The sequence below is a fragment of the Felis catus genome, chromosome C1, assembly GCF_018350175.1.
Source record: "Felis catus isolate Fca126 chromosome C1, F.catus_Fca126_mat1.0, whole genome shotgun sequence".
Taxonomy (NCBI): domain Eukaryota; kingdom Metazoa; phylum Chordata; class Mammalia; order Carnivora; family Felidae; genus Felis; species Felis catus.
Window position 1 is genome coordinate 164047499 of NC_058375.1, and position 22809 is coordinate 164070307.

Sequence of the window (22809 nt, forward strand, 5' to 3'; positions counted from 1 at the left end):
TAATAAGAGTATAATGAATAGCTTTATCCCAATAAATTCAAAAGTTAAGTGAAATAGACAAATCCTTTGAAAGACCACCAAACTACCACAGCTTACTCAACAAGAAACCGGTAACTATTCAGCATGCTAAAATTTTATTAAGAACTTTTATATCTATGTTCCTAAGGGATATTAGTCTGTAGATTTTTTTTCAACTGAATTTTTAGTTTGAAAACAAAAACAAAAAACCCTTCCACAAAGAAAACACCGGAGTCAGATGCTTCAACCTGTCAATTCTACCAAACATTTGAGGAAAAAATAATATAAACTCTCCACAAACTTGTCTGTGAAATTGAAGATGAGAGAATACTTTCTCATACTTTTGATAGAAAAATCAAAGACATTATTAGAAAAAAAAAATACTGTTGACCAATATCCCTAAGGAAAATTAATGCAAACATTTTTAACAAACTTTTAGCAAATCAAACCCAACAATATATATAAAAAATAAAACACCATGACTAAGTCGGATTTATCCCAGGGAAGCAAGATAGTCTAATATTTAAAAATCAATGTATTTCACTGTATGAACAGACATTAAATAAACTAAAACCCCATTATTAGCATCTCAAGAGATGCAGAAAAAAATATGATAAAATCCATTATCCATTATTGATAAAAGTCTTCAGCTACCTAGAAATAGAAGGGTACTTCCTCAACCTGATAAAAGTTATCCATATACAACAAAACAATAACAACAACAACAGAAAAAACCCTACAGTTAACGTCATGCTGACTGGTGAAAAAGTAACTTCTTTCCTCCTAAGATCAGCAATAAGGCAAGAATGTCTGCTTCTGCAATTTCTTTTTTTTTTTTTTTTTTTTACTATTTTAAGCAATCTCTATACCCAACATGGGGCTTGAACTCACAACCTCAAGATCAAGAGTCACACACTCCACCAACTGTACCAGCCAGGCGCCCCTGCTTTTGACACTTCTACTTAATATTGTACTAAAGGTTCTAGCTAGTGCAATAAGGTAAGAGTAAGAAACAAAAGGAATCCAGATTAGAAAAGAAGTAGAAATTATCATTATTCACAGACAATGTAAGAGTCTATGTAGAAAATACTATAGAATCTATTCAAAAACTAATAAAACTAATAAGTAAGTTTAACAAGATTACAGGATACAAGACCAAAATACAAAAATTAATTGCATTTATATATATATATATATATATATATATATATATATGTGTGTGTGTATATATATATATATATGTGTATATATATATATATATATACACACACACACATATATATATATATATATATATATATATATATATATATTAGCAATGAACAACTGGAGATACCAAAACAAAGCCATTTACATTAGGATCAAAAGTTGGAAACAATTACATATACATTTAACCAAAAAAACATACAAAACCTACATACTAAACACTACAAATCATTGCTGAGAAAAACTGAAGATCTAAACAAGAGAGAGACATACTGTGTTCATGTAATAAACTAGGCAATATCAGAAGAGACAAATGGAGAATAGAGAGTAAAAGAATAACCTAGTTTTGGGGGGGCTTTTTCGTTATTTTTATTTTTATTTGAGAGAGAGCACACGCAAGCAGGGTACAGAAGCAGGGAGAGAATCTTAAGTAGGCTCCATGCTCAGCACAGAGCCTGATGTGGAGCTCAATCCCACGACACTGGGATCATGACCTAAGCCAAAATCAAGAGTCGGATACTCAACCAACTAAGCCACCTAGGCGCCCCAATAACCTAGTTTTAATTAGTGATTTACATCACATAAACACATCAACAACAAAAATGAAGAGTTATGAACTGCAACTCCACAAACTTTGAAAACTGAAAGAAAACTGTTTGTAGGAGATACTCTGAACTGAGAGACAACACAGAAGGCAGCACTAAGAAGAAAGTGAGAGAATAAAATAAGTGACGTTTGCCTTTGTAAAGCAAGGCAGGATGAACACAAAAATAAGATGGGCAGCAATGAAGGTTTACATGAAGACCTCACAGAAGACTTTGCAACAAAATGAGACGTTGCTGGAATAAGCCTTGCAATACAAGGATACAAGGTTTTCAAAATGATTCTGACAAAAACCAAAGTTTAAGAGTAACAATACTATATTAATATTTTAAAGGATAATAAAAGAGATTTGCTTTGTAAATCACCACAAACCTAAAGGCTGTTGCCATCTAAAAAAGGGCAAATGATGTCAAAATTGTAGCAATTAACAAATGAAATTTAAGTTGTAGAATAAGTTCTTAATATAACAAATCAAGAACATTTTTTCAGATTTCATCAGATATTAGTTTACTTGTATTAACATTCAATTGTTATCATCAAAAAGTAAACCTGGATGCAAACACTTAGATAATGCACACTCATTATCAAGTTTTCAACTAGAATAAGTATGCCAAATTATATCTTGAAAGCCTTCAAGTCAAATTACCTTTTGCTGGAATATTTTACTTCTACATGTTTAAAATGAAAATGTCCATAAAGGAATCTGGATACATAAAACAACAGATTTCATAAAAAATATCTTAAATGCTGTGCATACTGATGACTTTTAAAATAACACATCTTCACATTTATGCTGTTATGGATAACAGTAATTAATACAAACATCAAAAGCAATCATTGTAGGAATACTGGTCATTTTCACACAGCCTGGCAAATTATCAAGTACCTGCTGGTTATTAATTTTCAAACATATGGGAGCCCTGTGGTAATACACATTAGATTGATTCTCTTCCACAAATATGGCATAATGAAAAAATGAATTATTAATCTTCTCTATAAGAAATCATTTAACTCATTCATATTTCTGGCAATGTACAACTTAAATACTCTTCTACATGGAAAACAAATCAAGAACATTAGTAAAATATGCTTTATTTACATGATCGTGAAATTTAGGCCATTTCCCCTCTATAACCCTATTCTTATACATGCAATACAGTTTTTATTACTTTATACAGGTTTCTCCCTCTCTCTCTCTCTCTCTCTCTCTCAAAATAAATAAATACACTTTTATTTCCTTAAAACTAATTAGATACACAAATGTATATAATTCATGCATTCTCAGACAAGAAAAAGTTCTTTCATAACTTTTCAGTAACTAAGAACTTTACAAATCATGTGTATTTCAAATCAATCAGATAATAACAGAAAGATAAATAATTTTCAATCAACTTAATTTTTCTAAATTTCACAAAATACATGGCTGCCTTAAGTGACATCATTATATGTCAAATTTGAAAGTATTTTTTCAGTAACTACTTTCAAGTTATGACTTATATACATTTAATTTGCAGCCAGCTTTCTTAATTTGTTTATAAATTAACAGTTTTCTAAAATCTTATGCTCCTTTTTTTTTTTTAACGCAAAGCAGGAAAAAACTCTACTGTCATAGCAACATTTAGATTGCTTTTATTACATAAGTGCCCTGTATACTTGATATCAACTACTCACTAGCCTCAAAATCATTATAAATTATAGGTTAGTAATTACTCATGAAATAACAAAATCATCTAAATTAGAATTAAATATCCTAAAATAAGATAAATAGGGGCCCTGGGTAGCTCACTCAGTTAAACGTCCAACTCCTGATTTCAGCTCAGGTCATGATCTCACGGTTTAGACTGAACCCCAAATCCAGCTCTGTGCTGACAGCATGGAGACTGCTTGAGATCCTCTCCCTCCCTCTCTCTGCCCCGTGTGTGTATGCGCTCTCTCTCTCTCTCTCTTTCTCTCAAAATAAATAAACTTTAATAAGTAAATAAAGACAAGATAAATCATTTACTACCATATTCAAGAATCTGACACGGAAATTTATATAAAATAATGTGATCTGCTGAAGCAGTAGATTTCCATGTACCATCACATTCCAAAAGAAATAATAATCAGGGTAATATAATCTATTACACTTCAAAAATGGGGTCTTCCCCTAGAGCTCTACCACACTGAACAAAGAAAATCCAAAGAAATGAAATAGTAAAGGCAGTATGTTAATTTAATAGAACTTTATGCTAAAGTATCTGTCAAAAAATACTAAGGTTCTTTGGCTTAATAAAAGAAAAATCTACCAGCCCATAGTAACAATAATAGTACTGTAGACTACAATGCAGAAATAGTCTTCCTGGAATATGTTGTCATGCTTAAAAATGTATGTGAAGAGTTCAGCAAAAAACATGAATATATTCCAAAAGTGTTCTCTTCTATCCCCATTTTATATGAATCTGGAGCCATTCTAAATCTGAATATAAAAAGATATGCTATACTGTTGACTACAGAATACTACAAAGTTTTATTGCCATTTAAACAAAGAAGCCATAACAGTTAAATGAGCTCAAGAAATAGGTTTCAGTATCACAAGGTGCCAGCTGTAAAGAGTTATGGCTAATTGAATATGGAACTCCTGCTTAATCAGATAACTGCTCTGCTATTTCCAAATGAAATGCCATTTCCATACTGCCTGAAAATGGCCCGTTTTATTGGTAACCAGAGAAAACAATATAAACTGTAAATAACATTAAGTGCTCTGTTTACCCATTCCAGGCACTGAAGTAGCAGGGGATCCAAGACGTCTTGGTAACACATTTGATGATAGGGCTGGAGTAACAGTTCTTTCTGGGGGTCCACCAGGGGCTGAACTGTCCTTTGGTGGTCCAGGAGATACTGGAACTTGTGGAGAAGGGCCCTGGCTAGAGCTTGCTGGTGTTGGAGAAAGGTTTCTCTGAGCTGCAGTTCGCTGACGAATCTCTGAGAATAAGAATTAAAAAGTGTATTTTCAATTTAATATCTGTATTAGCCAATACCACAAATGACACGTTTAATGAAGTTTTGTGGCACCAGAAAGCATCTCTAGGGTCAAGACTTCTTATAATAAGAAATCTATAAAATGTACATTGAAAACTGACTATAACAGAGTACTCCATTTCTGATCCTATACTTCCAACTGTATATGTTTACACAAAAAGCCTCAATCTATCACAGGTATCACTTTTCAAAATAAATTCAATGAAAATAAAACCATCCCCAATTATGTGTCATGTCTTTTTATAGTAATCCTCTCTAATTTATGATGAAGGAAAGAAAGTTTATTAAAATTAGTGAAAACTCTAATGAAAATGGCAGATTTTTTTCAAGATAAGAAAAAAGATAACTAAGAAATGAATGAATGAAGTATATTCTAGAATCATCAAATAATTTATGAGGTACTTAATCTAAGTAGTCACAGAAATGCTGAAAAAGTATTCTTTACTATTAGGTACCATTCCCACTCTCCTTATATTATTAACATCCTTTTGGTAATTTTTTTTTTTTTTGTCAATACATTCAATAAAGGAAAACTTCCACTCTGCATAAACAGTATCATCACAAATAAATCTAAATAAATCTCATCTTTTAGTTGCAGAAATTACAAGATTTTCTGTATTAGGGGTTGGTAAATGTGCCATATCCAGGCTCCTGCCCCTTTTTATAGTTTTATTAAAACATGACAACACTCTTTTTTGTTTACACATTGCCTATAGCTGTTTTAGAAGAGCTGAGAAGAGATCATATGACTGTCAGAGCCATTTACTATATTTACTATCTGGCCCTTTACAGAAAGTTTCATAATTCTCTACTCCATAACATTTCACTTCTATCATTTCCCCTTCCCACCATATCTTACTTGAATGTCAATGGTAAGATCTCAAGTAAAAAAGTGCTTATAGCTTTTTAATTCTACATATCACCTTAAATTATCACAAATCCTTGAACAGTAGGCTGAAACTAAAGAAGTTAAGTTCCAATTGGCATGACTGGTAAAAATGCATACTTCCAGAAGCAAAATATTTTAAGTTTGGACTCTGTTTGGCAGTTAAAGATTTTCATTAAAAGTTCACTGCCACTAAAAGTATAGCTCTAGCATCAGATTTCAGTTTACTACAATCTAGTCTACCAGCTAAGAACCTGGGCCCTGTAATCAGAAAAGTCTGGTTAGAATCCTACAGCTTTACAAGACCTTAGATGGGATAACTTCACTAAACCTCTTTTCTTCATCTGTAAATTCAGGATAATAATATTAACTCATAGAACTGTAATAAGGATTAAATAAGATAATGTCTGTATTGATAGCTCACATTTACTGAATACATCCATAATATTTCAGATGACAGTGTTTTCACACAAAGTATTTTCAAATGACCAGTTAGGGTGTTATTACTGAGACCAACTAATTTTCCTCTGGCTCTTAATTTAGTCTCTAACCTAGCCACTGAAATAATAAATTACAAGCAGATCATCATTATAGAAATGGAACTGTCTTTGTATTTGGTGATTTTCCATGCAGTTTAGAAATTTTCAGATTTTACCTGGACCAATTGTATCCTAATATCTCTTGCAAATTAGCTGGTTACCTAATTATCTTTTACTCACAAGGAACACCTTAAGAGGTGGTTACACATTAGGAAAGCCATTAAATGCTGCAAAAAGTACTGAGGGGCACCTGGCTGGCTCACCCAGTAGAGCATGCAACGCTTGACCTCAGGATCATGAGTTCAAGCCCCAGGTTGGGTATAGAGTCTACTTAAAAAAAAAAAAAAAAAAAAAAAAAAAAAAAAAAAACCACACACAAAAGGTACTAAGATCAGTGAAATTATATTAAGATTTGGTCATTTGAATTGATTTTAAAAAACAAGGTATCAGGTACTGCAAATCATTTTTCAGCCAATTTTCAGGTAAACCATAACTCAAAAAAAGACATTTTCCTTCCAGATAAATAAAAGTTTAACATGTATTAGACTATATTAAAAGTAGCTATTAAGATTTGAAACTGCTTCCTCTAAATGCGCATCTACCCTGGAGCACTTAACTAAAGTACCCTTTTAACATCAGCCATGTAGGACTGAAAGATGAGGTCTGTAACTAGCTAGTTAACAAAGGACACCATGTGTAGCATTCCATGAAAGAGACCCTTGGCTTAATAATTTCTAAATCGAAATTTAGGCAGAAAAGGGAGAAAAATGATACAAGAGAGTCAGGAAAGGGAGAAAACATAGTGTCATTGTTTTCAAAGGAAAAGCAAGTAACAAAGAATTAGAATATCAATAGGTGAAAGTACCTAGTAGTACAACATCCAATCTATAGTTGGTAAGGTGTTATGAAATATTCTGGTAGTCTCAATTTAAAACATCTAAGATTTATCTACTTTTAGTCACCTGCCATTCACAAGTGCTTTGTATTATAATTTCTCTAAAATGTTTATGGTATTCAACTAAGTATTATATTGTTATATTCAACATTTCCTGCATTTAAATGTAAAATACCATCCCCCCAAAATATTTACCAAGCATTTCACATCATTCTGGCAAAGTATCATAAAGAGTGTTTCATAAATTCAAGTCTTGACTACAAGATGTTTCAACATCCTTATCTGTGATCAGTCACTGATTCAATAAAAATCACATTCAACAAGAATGAGTACATGTCTATATTTTTAAATTCCAAATGAAACAAATAGAATCTGAATGAGATTAAAAACCAGTACATTACAATAAACAAATTTTAAAATAATGAAAAAACAAGACAGCTGTTAAAAAGCATAGACTGCCAGAAATAAGTCAGAGAAAGACAAATACCATATGATTTCACTCACATATGGAATTTAAAAAAACAGATGAAAATAGGGGTGAAAAAAAGAGAGAGGCAAGCAATAACACAGACCCTTATCTATAGAGAACATACTGAGGGTTGCTGGAGGGGAGGAGGGCAGGGGAATGGGTTAAATGGGTGATAAATATTAAGGAGGGCACTTGTGATGAGCAGTAGGTATTATATATGTGATGAATCACTAAATCCTATACCTGAAACTAATATTACACTGTATGTTAACTAAGTGGAATTTAAATAAAAACTTGAAACTAAGAAAAAAAAAAAAAAAAAAAACCCAGACACCGGGATCAAGCTGTGTGGATTTAAGTTTCAGCTCTACCCTGTTTATTAGATGTGCATGCAACCTTTTCCAAGTTGATGACAACTTTCAGTTCAGCTTCCTCATAATAGGAATACTTAACCTCTTATGGTTGTTGTAAAGATTAAATGAGATAAGCAACACAAAGGGCTTAACCAACGCACAAGTACTTAATAAGTACTTAATAAACAATAACTATTAGTAGTATTCATCTAAACTTTCCAGAGATTACAATAAATCAAAAGCTAAGCAACCTACAACTCCTAAAGCCATAATTAAAATAAAATGTAGATATTAATTAATGTACAAATTAAATGTTTTCCTAAAGTTATTTGTGAACTGACTTAAATGTGTAAATTCACAATTTATGCAAAAACTTTATAACTCTAGCATATTATCGATAATTCTTGAGATAAAAGTTCTAGAAATCAAATAATTCTCTTGATTTATCAGATTTTTAAATACTGATTCTTTACATGTAGAGGGTTTTGTCTTCATTTCGGTATTAAGCTGGAATAGGAAGAATACCATATTATAGTTAGGAGACCTGGATTTTCATCCTAGTGATACCACCAGTTCCTTATGTAGATAAAAAGTCTTTTATCTACTCTGGGTTTCAAATTTCTTTAAAGAGTGTTGGCAAAACTACAAAGATGATCCTCATATTTTCCCTAGCACTGGTCAAAGGTTTTCTGAACATTGTGTCCAGTTCTAAGCCTCATAAGAAAAAGTGTCAAGAAAAAGCTTTTGAATGATTCACATATGTAAATGTGGAGATTTTTAAATTGGGGGTGAATAAGGCTCTTTATAAGTGATTACTAAATGTAGTTCTGTGAGACATAAGGGATATATCTTCAGGAGAATTTCCATTGTTAAATGTATATAAATTCTGGTCTCTAATTGTTTAAATTTATATGATTCCTTTAAAAAATCAAAATAATAAAGACCATGGATCTGACATCTCTTTTACTTTCAAAACTTTCTGAACTCTATATTCACTGTACCATCTTCTACATATCCTACTCATGCTAAGCTACTTTAAACTCAGCCTCTGCCCTATTTCTCCACTTAGATTGTTTTCTCAATAGGTCGATGCCTTTTAACAACAAAATTACTCCATAACCTCTTCCTTCCCATAGAGGCAAAGCTTTTGGGAGGGAAGAAAAACTTCCCCAACATTTCACTTCTCAACCCAACACAATCTGTTTTTTGTCTTTCTTAGCTACAACATCACTTACCACTTACCACTGAAGACACCATTGCTTTGGTTACCAACAAACCTACACCATTACTGTTAACAGCTACTCTTTAAGGAATCCCTATTATCTACTAGGAACTACACTAGGTGATTAATGTGAGTTTACTAATTTCATCTAATATTTAAACCAACTCTTTGAGATAATTCTTATCCTTACTTTTCAAAAGAAACTAAAGCTCAAAAGCTAAGCAACTTGCAAATTCTCACAGTAAAATAAGAGATGGAGGCAGGATACAAATCCCAGTGTTTATTACAACAATGCCCTCAACTCTGTTATAACTTATCAGATTCAGTGGCCTCACTTGTCTTCTACTCACCTGACCCTTTGCAGACTATGACAGCAGATGCATCCCTAACTACACTTCAACTTTCTAGATGCCAGTTTAGTTCTGCTTTTAACTTTAATCATTCCTTCTTTTTCCTGGGCTCCTCCTTTTGCCATCTACCCTTAAATGTTAATATTCCCTGGAGTTCTGCCATAGGCCTTCTTACTCTGTTTTCTCTCCCTGGGCAATTTCACTCAATCCCATGGTTTGAATAACTATCATCTATACGTCCCAATCGTTCCTAATCTGTACCTATAACCTTAACCTTCTTCCTGAGCTTCACATGAAATAATCAATTACCTATAAACCATACCACTTAGATGTCACTTGACTCAACAAATCCAAAAGCAAATCCATTATCTTCTACACAAACGTACTACTCCAAGTCTTATGCTTATCTTGCTTAAAACATCTAACCAGTTGCCAAAAACCTAGGTGATATCTGGACCCCTCTTCCCACTCCCCACTTTCCAAATCTAATTGTCATAAAATCTTGTCAATCTAATCTTAAATCTTAATTATCTCTTAAATCTCTTCTTTTTCAACTCCTTTGCCACAACTTTATATCCTGTAGGCCTTTATCTCTTACCTATAATAGATTATATCCTAATCCATCTCCATGTCTTCAACCTTGTTCTCTCCAAATCCATTCTCCATATTACCAAAAAAAAAAAAAAAAAAAGTGTTCTTTCTAAAATGCAAAGCCTCCAGTGGCTTTCCATGTCACATATACAATAAAGTCCCAAACTCCAGAATGTTGCGTACAAAATGCTTCATGATCATCCTTCCCTCACATAAACACTACCTCCCTTTTTGGGGCATACAGCACTATTTGCAGTCTCTTAAGGTACCCCATTGTTTCCCTCTTCTTATCTTTGCATGTGAAGTAGACCTGAACAGTCCTATCCCAGTGTGTTCTCAAGGCACATTGTTACTAAAATTTATAATGCATTGTGATTTGTACCTACCACCTTCATTGTGGTCCTTAATACGTTAAGATTATTTACATGAGCGCACCCTTTTGAACCAAGAGCTCCTAGACAGGAACTGCATCTTAGTAGCCCCAGGATTTGGTAAGTAATTAGCACAGAGTGTGAGCTTAATAAACATCTGTGAAATAAATTTACTTTCCACTTGCATTTCAAGATTAAATTTCCAACTGCCTGTTATCCAACTTAGATGGTATAGTAGGCAGAAAAATGGCCTCCCACACATATGCACATTCTCATCCTCAGAACCTATAAATGTTATGTCACATGAAAGAGGAATTAAGATTGCAGATAGAATTAAGATTGTTAATCAGCTGAATTTGTGTTGCCTGCTTCATTGAGAATTTCAGCCTAACTTCAGGAGACCATACAAAAAAAGCCAACTTCAAGCAGAAAATGTGCTAATCACATATGCCACTTGCCAGCCTGTAGTTTACTATTTGTGTTGTTCTGCTTTTTAAATTAATAATATATTTTCTTATATTATTTTATAAACAAATAATCCAATTTAAAAACAGGCAGAGAACATGACTAGATGTTTTTCCAAAGAAGACACAAAGATGGCCAACAGACACATGAAAAGAAACTCAACATCACTAATCATCAGGGATATGAATATCAATGCCACTGTGAGATACCACCACATATCACCACATAGTACCAAAAAGACAAGAAATAACAGGTGTTGGCAAGGATGTGGAAGAAAGGGAACAGTTCTACAATATTGGTAGGAATGTAAATTGATGCAATCACTATGAAAAACAGTATGGAACTTCCTTAAAAATTAAAAATTTAAAAGTAGAAATACCATACAACTTCCACTTGTGAGTACTTACCAGAGAAAAACAAAAACACTAATTTGAAAAGTTAAATACACCCTTATGTTCAATGCATCATTATTTACAATAGCCAAGATATGGAAGCAACCTAAGTGTCCATCAACAGATGAATGGATCAAGATGTGCCATTTACACACACACACACACACACACACACACACACACACACACACACACATCTATACATATAATGGAATATTATTCAGCCATAAAAAGGGGTGAGAACTTGTCATTAGCAACAACATGGATGGACCTACAGGGTATAAAGCTAAGTGAAATAAGTCAGACAGAAAAAAAAACAAGAACCATGTAATTTCACTTATAATGTGAAATCTAAAAAAAATAAACAGGGATGCCTGGGTGGCTCAGTCAGTTGAGAATCCAACTCTTGATTTTGGCTCAGGAGAGCCTGCTTAAGATTCTCTCTCTCTCTCTCTCTCTCTCTCTCTCTCTCCCTCCCTCCCTCCCTCCCTCCCTCCCTCCCTCCCTCCCTCCTTCCCTCCCTCCCTCCGTCTCCCACTTGCACTAAAATAAAAACTAAATTAAAATAAAATAAATAAATAAATAAAATGAACAAACAAAATAAAAAATAGACTCATAAATACAGACAACAAACTGGTGGTTGCCAGAGAGGAGGGGAGGATAGAGGGATGGGCAAAATAGGTGAAGGTGCTTAAGGGATACAAATTTACAATTATAAAACAAGTAAGCCACTGGGATGAAAAGTACACTGTAGGGAATATAGTCCACAATATTGCACGAACTTTGTATGGTGACAGACGGTAGCTACACTTAGCTTGGAAAGCTAACGTACACAATTGTCAAATCACTATGTTTTACACTTAAAACTAATATAATGCTGTATGTCAATTGTACTTCAGTTGAAAAGAGGATGTTTGGCGACACCTGGGAGGCTCAGTCAGTTGGGCATCCAACTCTTGATTTTGGCTCAGGTCATGATCTCATGGTTCATGGGTTCGAGCCCTGCTTGGGGTTCTGTGCTGACAGTGTGGAGCCTGCTTGGGATTCTCTCTCCCTCTCTCTCTGCCCCTCTCCCACTCATGGTCATGCTTGCTCTCTCTCCCCCAAAATATATAAACATTAAAAAAAATGTTTTGCTTTATAATTCTTTATCTCAACATTTACTTTTTTCATCACCTTGATGGTTTATTTCTACTTAGTCTCCTACCTCTTTCAACTTTAAACAACCTGCACCTGGCAGCTCACCAACATCCCATTTGGTAAATTATTATTTTACAACATTTAAACACAATTTGTTAATTCTAAGAAAAAGTTTTCTTTTATTTCCTTCAACTCAGCACGTTTATTAAGCAACCACTCTGAGTAAAGCACCACTGAATGGAATGCAGAGTTGCACACAGAGGTGGCAAGCAAAGATCACACAAAAATCATGAAACAGCAGGTAAGTGCCATAAAAAAGGAACCAACAAAGTGCCATAGAGGGCCCAAGAATGGGGAAATTAAACTCGGTGATGGGATGAAGGAAGGGTTCATGGGAATGGGGCATTTAAGACGAACACTGAAAAATGGATGGAGACATAAATGCCTTTGTTACCTGTATTAAGGCACACATGGCAGTTTTAAAATACAAGCCCAGGATGCTTTGGTTTGCCTGCCATCAAATGGGGGATGGAGGACGTCTATGTCCCCTCCCTTGAATCTGTTCCTGTTTGACCAAGAGAATATAAATGCGCCAGTTTTCAGGACTACTTTCTGTCTCTTGGGCTGCTTGCTCTTAGAATCCAGCCACCATGTTGGAGCAAGCCCAAGTGACCCCATGAGAGAACTCCATGCGGAGAGGAACTAACAGCCAGCACCAACTTGTCAGCCATGTGAGTAAGCCATCCTGGTAGTAGATCTTCCAGGCCCAATCAGGTAGATCCAAAAGATGTGAGGCAGAGATGCTCAGTCTCTGTCAAACCTTGCCAACACTGAAAATTCATGAGCAAAACAAATGAATGTTGTTGTAAGCCACTAAGTTTTGGGGTGGTTTGTTATTCAATAGATAGCTGTGTGGGCCACCTGGGTGGTTCAGTCGGTTAAGTGTCAGACTCTTGATTTTGGCTCAGGTCATGATCTCAAGGTTCGTGAGACCGAGCCCTCTATCGGGCTCTGTGCTGACAGCATGCAGCCTGCTTACGATTCTCTCTCTCCCTCTCTCTCTAAACCTCCCTCTCTCTCTCTCTCTCTCTCTCTCTCTCTCTCTCTCTCTTAAAATAAATAAATGAACATTAAAAAAATAGATAACTGCAACAGTATAGATATGACACTTAAGAACATCCCAAAAAGTAAATTTACTATTTTACAAGTGTTTTCCAGATTCTTTAATCAAACATACACCTCAAAAAACAGTAAAATATGAAGTATCGTTCCCTTTGCTATCAAGATCAAAAACAGTGATTTCTACTTTAATCTTCCACATATGCCACGTAACACAAGTGAGTAAATTCTAAAAACCTACTTAAGAAGTTATAATCCATTTGCTAGAGCCATTAAATTTTTCTGCAATACTTATTGATTTCAAATTTAGCTGTGGCAGAATACAATTGACTTTTCTTTTGTTAATGTCATTAGTAGAGATGCAGGGTTATGTACAAAGGTAAAAAAGAATGTATAGGTGACTTCCTTTTGAAACAAATATAAGAAAGTCTGTTAAGAATTTATGGTCATAACTTAATCTTAGAACTTTGCCATTAAAGGTAACTGCACCATTTTCAAGTTCAAGCATCCCACTCTGAAAGCACAGTTACCCTTCCAGCTTAATTTCTCAATTATTCTTTCAACTCCAAGGGGAGATCTATAACCCATTAGTTATTAAAGGGGTCAGCCAACTTTTGTAAAGGGTTACATAGTAAATATCTTAGGCTTTGTGGACCACATACAGCTTCAGTTGGATATTCTTATTCTTCTTTCTTATTTTTTAGAACACTTTAAAAACGTAAAACCAATTCTAAGGTCAAGAGCCATACAAAAGAGATCTTGTAGTTCAGACCCCTGTATCACTACTACCAATACCTTTGATGTCCATCACCCGCCTCTCATGTCTTTACTTCCCTCATGATCATCTTAGATTCTACAATATATTGTCATAATCACTCCCTTGCAAACAATTTCACCACCCTGCCCCTTTATCACTTTATTTAATCCATTAGTCAAAACCCCAACCCTGGTTAAAACCAACTCTCTTCCTACTCCATGCCTCTACCCATACAGCTAAACAACAGGAAAACATGCACAACCATGCTTTAAATTTGTGACTGTTAACTTTAAGTGGACTTTAGTGTCCCCTGGCATTCCTACATTTTCTTAATCCATTTACTCTCTTAGTCTCCTAGAGACCTATTTTATATATTCTCTTCAGGGCCCCAACAATGTCTCCCCCATTCTCACTCTCATTAAGAAAATAGATACAATCAGAAGACAATTCTCACTACTTACTTGGATCTGCCCATGTTCTCTGTCTTCCCTTATTATTGATGAACTATGCACGCTCGTATCGAAAGCCAACTCCTGCACTTGTACACTAAATCCCATTCCTTCTTGCTTCCTTACGGACTCTCTACCAATTGTCCCCACTCTCTCCATCATCAATTATTCCATGTCTTATAGGCCATTCCCAATAGCACACAAATTTCTTACCAACCCCAAATATCTAGATTTCTTTATCCTATAGAATCTATTCAGAAAATTATACTTGCAAATATCATTTTTCATTAATTCCAAACTTTACTACTTTTTAATCTACTAAGAACAAAGTCTTCCCACTCAGTCTATGATTTCTACAGAACTAGAACGAATGCTAAGATTCTAAGTACCGTTATCATTCTATTAAATGTAAATATGTATATATACACATAGATCTACCTTTTATGTTAACTTATTTCTTCATATCAAATGATTACCCTGATTTTCTAATATTAAGCACCCACTGATAAAAATTCCTTATAAAAAAGGGTCAAGACTAATACTGTCAAGGTCATGAAAAACAAGTCTGAGAAACGAGCACAGCCAAAAAAGCCTAAGAAGACAAGTCAACTAAATGCAATGTGGTATATCATGGATGAGATCCTGAAACATAAAAAGAACATTAAAAATAAATAAATAAATAAATAAATAAATAAATAAATAAATAATAAAAAACTAAGGAAATCTGAATAAACTATGTGGACTTTTAATAGTGAATCAATATTGGCTCATTACCTTTAACAAATGTACTATGCTAATGTAAGATGTTAACAGGGAAAACTTGGTACAAAGGTATATGGGAATTCTTTGTACTAGCTTGGTAATTTTTCTGTAAATCTAAAAATATTCTAAAACATTAACTTTATTAAAAAGAAGGTGAAGGTCAGGTTAGTATTGTTTCCAGTAAATATTACATTCCTTTTAATGCTAAACCTAAGAAAACCAAAGAATACTATTCTCAAATTTTATAATCAATCTCAGTATAATATATATTATTAATACTAAGTAATAAGAAATAAAAGAAATATATCTACTACACGTGAATCACAGTTCTGGTTCAGCAATCATGCAAGAGAGTTAGATTCAAATAAGAACAGCACAATTCAATTTGATTTGGGAGCAAATCTATTCAAGCACCATTTATGCACATATATATTCATATATATTTTTGCACATATATATATATGCACATATATATTTTTCCCCTACCTATTTCAGTTCAGAAACAGGTAAAAGAAAGGAAAGGAAGGAAAAAGAGGGAGAGAAGGAGGAGAAGGAAGGAAAGAACAAACGAATGAACAATGGTAAAAGCAAAGACATAAATATTTGACTAAATCACAGGAACAGAGAACTTAAACATAAATAAAATGTATGACTAAGTCACCTACACAATAATAGAAACCTAAAAGAGATTTGAAAGGATTAAACAACAAAACTCAATTATAATTCTCAAAAAGTAGAATGAAGTTGAGATATAGTTTAGAATTTTTTTCAATAAGGAAAAAACTCCAAACAGCAATTAATTACTGCAGATGAAGAACTAGTAATACTACAATAGGACCCTCCAGAAGAAATACTTTTAAGAGGAAAAAAAAAAAAGCTTATACGCTTCTTAAGGTTGAAAACCGTATTATATTCATCTCTGTACTCCTCATGGTATTTGCACATAAGAATTATTTAACATGTTCTTTTAAATAAACAATTCATTTATGGGGCACCTGGGTGGCTCAGTCGGTTGAGCAACCGACTTCAGCTCAGGTCATGATCTTGCAGTTTGTGAGTTCGAACCCCGCGTCGGGCTCTGTGCTGACAGCTCAGAGCCTCGAGCGTGCTTCGGATTCTGTGTCTCCCTTTCTCTGCCCCTTCCCCGCTCATGATCTGTCTCTCTCTGTCTCTCAAAAATGAATAAGCGTTTGGGGCACCTGGGTGGCTCAGTTGGTTAAGTGTCCAACTTTGGCCCACGTCATGATCTCACAGTGCGCGAGTTCAAGCCCCGTGTCAGGCTCTGTGCTGACGGCTTGGAGCCTGGAGCCTGCTTTGGATTCTGTGTCTCCCTCTCTCTCTTTGCACCTCCCCAGCTCATGCTCGCACTCTGTCTCTGTCAAAAATAAATAAACTTAAAAAAAAATTTTTTTAATGAATAAATGTTAAAAAAAAATTTTTAAATAAAGAAACAAACAAACAATTCATTTATCTTATAACTAGTGGTTAATTCTCCCTAAAAGGCTAAAAGGATATCCAAAAGCAGTACCACAGGAATCCACAGCAGAGACCAGCAATGGTTTTTCTATGACTACAATATGACATCAAAAGGAAAAAATGTATTTGAGTTTCAAAGGCTTCTAAGGAAAAATAAATTTAAATTCTTCAAGGAAATTATGTTGCCTAAATATTATTAAATACTTAAGAATGTCAGTAAAGGGTTCATACCTCTTTTTTTTTAATGAGAGAAAAGAGCAGATTTTTTTTAAGTAACAGCATCAGCTTTCTGCAAAATATCACATTTTAAAAATTTCCTAAGGTTATTTAAGAAGTAGTTTTGAAACGTTAGTACCAGTTATACAAAATACTGTAAAAATTATAGAAACCTGGCCTATAGACCGAACACTCTTTTTAAAATTACTAGAAAGGGGGTACCTGGGTTGCTCAGTCAGTTAAGCGTCTAACTTCAGCTCAGGTCATGACCTCATGGTTTGTGAGTTCGAGCCCCACACTGGGCTCTGTGCTGACAGCTCAGAGCCTGGAGCCTGTTTCAGATTCTATGTCTCCCTATCTCTCTGGCCCTCCCCTGCTTAGACTCTGTCTCTCTCTCAAAAATAAATAAAAACATTTTAAGAAACATTTAAAATTACTAAAAACAAGTGTAAGTTGTAGAAAAATTTAAACGTATTATGAAGGCAGGAGTTTCAGTGCAAGTATCTATGACTAATTTATTTTAATCATATGTAAACTTATTATATTCATCAAAATATCAGGCTTCTATTTCTATAAATCAAAATCCTACTTATAGAAAATGGGAGAGGGTGGGATTCTTCCTATATAGCCCTGCCAATCAGAAAACCTAAAACTGGGGCACCTGGGTGGCTCAGTCAGTTAAGCCTCTGACTTTGGCTCAGGTCTTGATCTCACATTTCATGAGTTCAAGCCCCATGGCAGACTCTGTGTTGACAGCGGAGGCGGAGCCTGGAGCCCACTTCCAGTTCTGTGTCTCCTTCTCTCTGGCCCTCCCCTGCTCATTCTCTCTCTCTCTCAAAAATAAACATTTAAAAAAAAACTAAAAAAAAAAAAAAAAGAAAAAAAAAGAAAACCTAAAAGTATTATGGCTTATTTAGTACCAGTGGTCTCTGTGGACATTTATAAAAGAATTGACTTCTGAAGGTTCTAAAAGTCATCCTTAACTTTATAAACCAGGCTACAATTTTGATGATTTATAAGAATAAAAGTTAAATTTTAAAAAATGGTTTTTTTAATGTTTATTTATTTTTGAGAGACAGACAGAGCACGAGCAGGGGAGGAGCAGAGAGGAGACACAGAATCCAAAGCAGGTTCCAGACTCCAGGCTCCGAACTGTCAGCACAGAGCCCGACGCGGGGTTCAAACCCACAAACCGTGATACCATGACCTGAGCCGAAGTCGGACACTTAATCAACTGAACCACTCAGGCACCCCAAAAGTTAAATCTTTAAAAATGATATATTCTGTATTGTAACAAAAGCCTTACAAACTATGATATTCTAGAAAAAAGAACAAAGAGGAAAGCCAATACAAACTCAAAAATATCTTTTCACATGCCAATCTTAGAATTACTTTATGTAGCCACTTAAAATAGTACCTTTTTAAATTTTATGTAATATTTAATACAATAGTAGTGATGGTTTCGCTAATAATCTGACAACACAACTTTTGAAAGAGTTTATGTTTTACATAGCAGTAATTCTATTTTTTCTTAATTATTAGAAATTCAAACTTTCTAAATTATTTTATTATCTTTCTAAATAAAAGTTTTTAGAAGAAACTTCAAGCTTGACAAAAATGTCATTAAATTTCTCAAAAATAAATCATAAAAATGTAAGAATTTTCATAAGGCATTCTAAGAGATTCTTTTTTTATATATATATTTATTTGAGACAGAGAGAGTGAGAGAGAGTGCACGCACAGGGGACAGGCAGAGAAAGAGAGAGAAACAGAATCCCAAGCAAGCTCCCTACTGTCAGCACAGAGCCCAACATAGGGATCGATCTCACAAACCTTGAGATCACGACGAGAGCCGAAATCAAGAGTCCAATGTCTAACTGACTGAGCCACCCAGGCGCCCCTAAGAGATTCTTATAAGAAAGGGGGGAAAAAACTTAACAAAATATTGATGGAATTATTTAAATTTCAAAAGCTTAAAATCAATCATATATTTAATCTCAAAAGATAACATCTTTACTTATTTATCAACATATTCCTGTAAAATAAAAATGAAGTAAACTTATTGCCATCCACTCCAAGTCATAAGCCACACTACCAAGTATAAATCAACATAAAAGCATTCTACACAAGTTTTTACACACCTCTATCACACTTTTGAACTCACTTGGATAAATATGGATCTTTCCAACAGCAGCAGCAGTTTCTACAAAGTTATTTACCTTGTCCAGGTCTTGCAGTTACAGCTGCTCCAGCAGATGGCGGCTCAAACTCCTGTCAATTACAGTTATGTTATTACAGTGACCTAGTACAATGCACTATTTATAATAAAATAGCAGTGATATAACAGCCTTACCTTTGCTTTCTTTGAGTCTGGGTCAAACCTTTCAAGAATTAATTTAGCCGTTTTATAAGTTTCTTTTTCCATGACTTCTTCAAGCTACAAACAAAAATTTCCATAAATTGTCACACTCTAAAACATATACACTACTTATTTTTAAATGTCCTATTCTAAAAATGTTCAAGTACAATGCTTAAAATAAACAGCACATAATATATCCAAATATCATGAAAGACTTCCTACATTCAAATAATTAAAATCCAGATTTTAAAATGGCTTCTAACCTCTAATATGTTACTTGTATTTAACAGCTTTACTGGAAGGAAATACCAAATACTGCTAATTGTTTACATATAATGAGGAGAATAATTACATGCACCAACTTCAATAATGGAATGTGCAAAAATCTATCAGCCATCATTATTGGAAGTTATTAGACATGACAAGCAAATGACAGGCAATTCCTCAGATTTATTTCCTCATAGCACTTAATGCTATTAATTTAAAGAAGGTCGTTAGCCAAGAGCTTTACAAAATAAAATCTCTGTGCCAATTAACTGCTGTCAGCATCGATTTTAGATTATTTATTAGCAGAAGCAATTAGCTTGCTGCAAATGCAGTGAAACTCACTAACTGGGAGAACAGCCATGGAATTTGCTCAAATGACTTTAAAAGCTGAAGCTCCTCCTTTTTTACTTAGATCCAAACAACTTGAGAGGGAAAAAAACATAGTAAGAATTTAAATAAAAACTTTACTGAGTTCTATACTCACACTAGGGACTGTAATTAAAACAGTTCATTATTATAGCATTTTATTTACAATACATTCAAGTCACTCTATGGCTTAATACAGGGTTTAATTTAAAAAGCAATAAGTAGTAAAGTATCATTTTAGCAGTTATGGCCCAATATCAAGAAAGTTTAATTTTAGTACAAGACAGTCATATTATGACAAATAGCTAATGTGTAGTAGAAAATGCTTTTGCAAAAACTGGAATAGGACGTTTTCTTTTCCTTTTCAGTGACCACTATAGCCACTTAGATTTCAGTAAATGTCATCTTTATTTCAAAGGTCATTTATTTTAGAATTCAACACAAGAGCACATTTACCAAGTTAAAAAAAATGCTGCCAACAGTTGTTAATGGATTTCTCATTAAAAACTCAATTCAACATTTAAGAAGCGAAATGCTTACATGAATGATTTATTAACCTTGGTTCAGTGAAACTAAAAATTTTCCAAATTATTTCAAAATTATGATAAATTCTCAAAACAAGCAAGTTTAATTTTCTGATGTAAAGGAAAGGTTTGCAGTATCACCTGAGAGTTGAGGAAAAAGTAGGAATTGAGATAGAAAGATATTATATGCCCCCAAATCAACATAATCTACATGGAATCCACATGGAATATCAATGAACTAAGTCCCTGATCTCTACAAATTAATTTTTGATGTCTTAGACTAATAATGTTGTGGCAATAGAACTTTACGTGATGATGAAAACGGTTTACATCTTCACAATACAGTAACCACTAAGCCATATGTGACAAATGAGCACTTAAAACGTTGCTTGTGCAAATGAGGAATGGAATTGTAGTTTTATTACATTTTAAACAATGTACATTTAAAAGATACATGTAGCTCTGGCTACTGATCTGGATAGCACAGTTCTAGACTAAGATGATTTCTAGGCTTAAAAAGAAGATTAGATACAACCATGATCTTTAAAACAACACACAAAACTCAAAACCAAAATGACACTTCATCAAATGATTGCAATTCCTGCTGATCATTCAGCCAGTATTCATGTCTATGTCCATGTTCATGTAAAGTACCTTCAATAAAATCATTTTTTAAAGCACTAAAAGACATAAATCCATTCTCTTTTGCACTTTTAACAAAAATTTTTCACATATTTTTTTAATGTTTATTTATTTTGAAGGAGAGACAGTCAGAGTGGAGGGGGGGGGGGGCGGGCAGACAGAGAGAGAGGGAGACACAGAATCTAAAGCAGGCTCCAGGCTCTGAGCTGTCAGCACAGGGCCCAACGCGGGGCTTGAACCCACAAACCGCAAGATCATGACCTGAGCCGAAGTCGGAAGCTCAACCGACTAAGCCACCCAGGAGCCTCTCTCACATAATATCTTAATTAACACATGTATCCATACAACATTTTAAGTGAATTCAACTTATTTTAAACACAGACATTCTGATCAGTGAAAAAAACATAAGCTTGAAACTCTGAAGTCCGAAAAAAATCAGGGTTAAAGCACATATCCATTCTTAATTACCCAGAAAGACTTTGAGCAAGTCTTCTGGCCTCAGTTTCTCTTTTTGTAAAGCAGATACATTAATACTTTCTTCATACTACTATTAGGCACTTTAGGGGCACCTGGGTGGCTCAGTCAGTTAAGCATCTGACTGTTGGTTTTGGCTCAGGTCATGATCTCACGGTTCATGGGGTCAAGCCCTATGTTGGGCTTGGGATTCTCTCTCTCTCTCTCTCTCTCTCTCTCTCTCTCTCTCTCTGCCCCTCCCCCATTCTCTCATTCTAGCTCTCTCTCTCAAAAATATTTTTGAAGGTAATTACAATAATGTAGGAGAAAGTCTACAACAGTACTCAATTACAATAACACATAATCCTTAGTGATATCCCAATAAATCAGAATGGGTCTGAAAACAGTGTTTTCAAATACCCAACATATTAATCCCAAGATGCAAGAATGAAAAATCAGATTCTCAGAATTCCCTAAAATATAAATTACCCTATATTATTCATAATATTTTTTATATTTTAAGTACTAATAAATTATATAATTGCTTTTCTGTGATACATTATACCAAAGGTTTCAGACCTTTTATTTAAAAAAATAATAATTTATTATGAATCAATGATATTATTATATATTTCAATAACATGCAAAAATTACTTCTACTTGATATACACATTTCATCATAGACAACACTAAAAAGAAAACATTACCACAAATGTCAGAAAAAATTTTAATTTTAAAAGGTAATCCTACAAATAGTTAAATTTTAAAATATCCTTCATGAAAGAATGAAATCTGGCCATTTGTAGCAACATGGATGGAACTGGAGAGTATTACGCTAAGTGAAATAAGTCAGGCAGAGCAAGACAGATACCATATGTTTTCACTCATATGTGGATCCTGA

At 34.1% G+C, this 22809-nt stretch overlaps 1 protein-coding gene across 4 annotated transcripts in view; it reads right to left on the reverse strand.

Annotated features, from left to right (window-relative positions):
• LNPK (lunapark, ER junction formation factor) overlaps window positions 1-22809 on the reverse strand; it is a 75062-nt gene that overhangs the window by 18151 nt on the left and 34102 nt on the right. For all 4 annotated transcript variants that reach the window (XM_045033976.1, XM_003990886.5, XM_045033978.1 and 1 more), the window contains 3 exons: window positions 19651-19734; window positions 19517-19568; window positions 4576-4788 (listed from right to left, as the gene is read on the reverse strand). In XM_045033976.1, the coding sequence (XP_044889911.1) occupies window positions 4576-4788; window positions 19517-19568; window positions 19651-19734 (349 nt within the window). The remainder of the gene's footprint in view (window positions 1-4575; window positions 4789-19516; window positions 19569-19650; window positions 19735-22809) is intronic.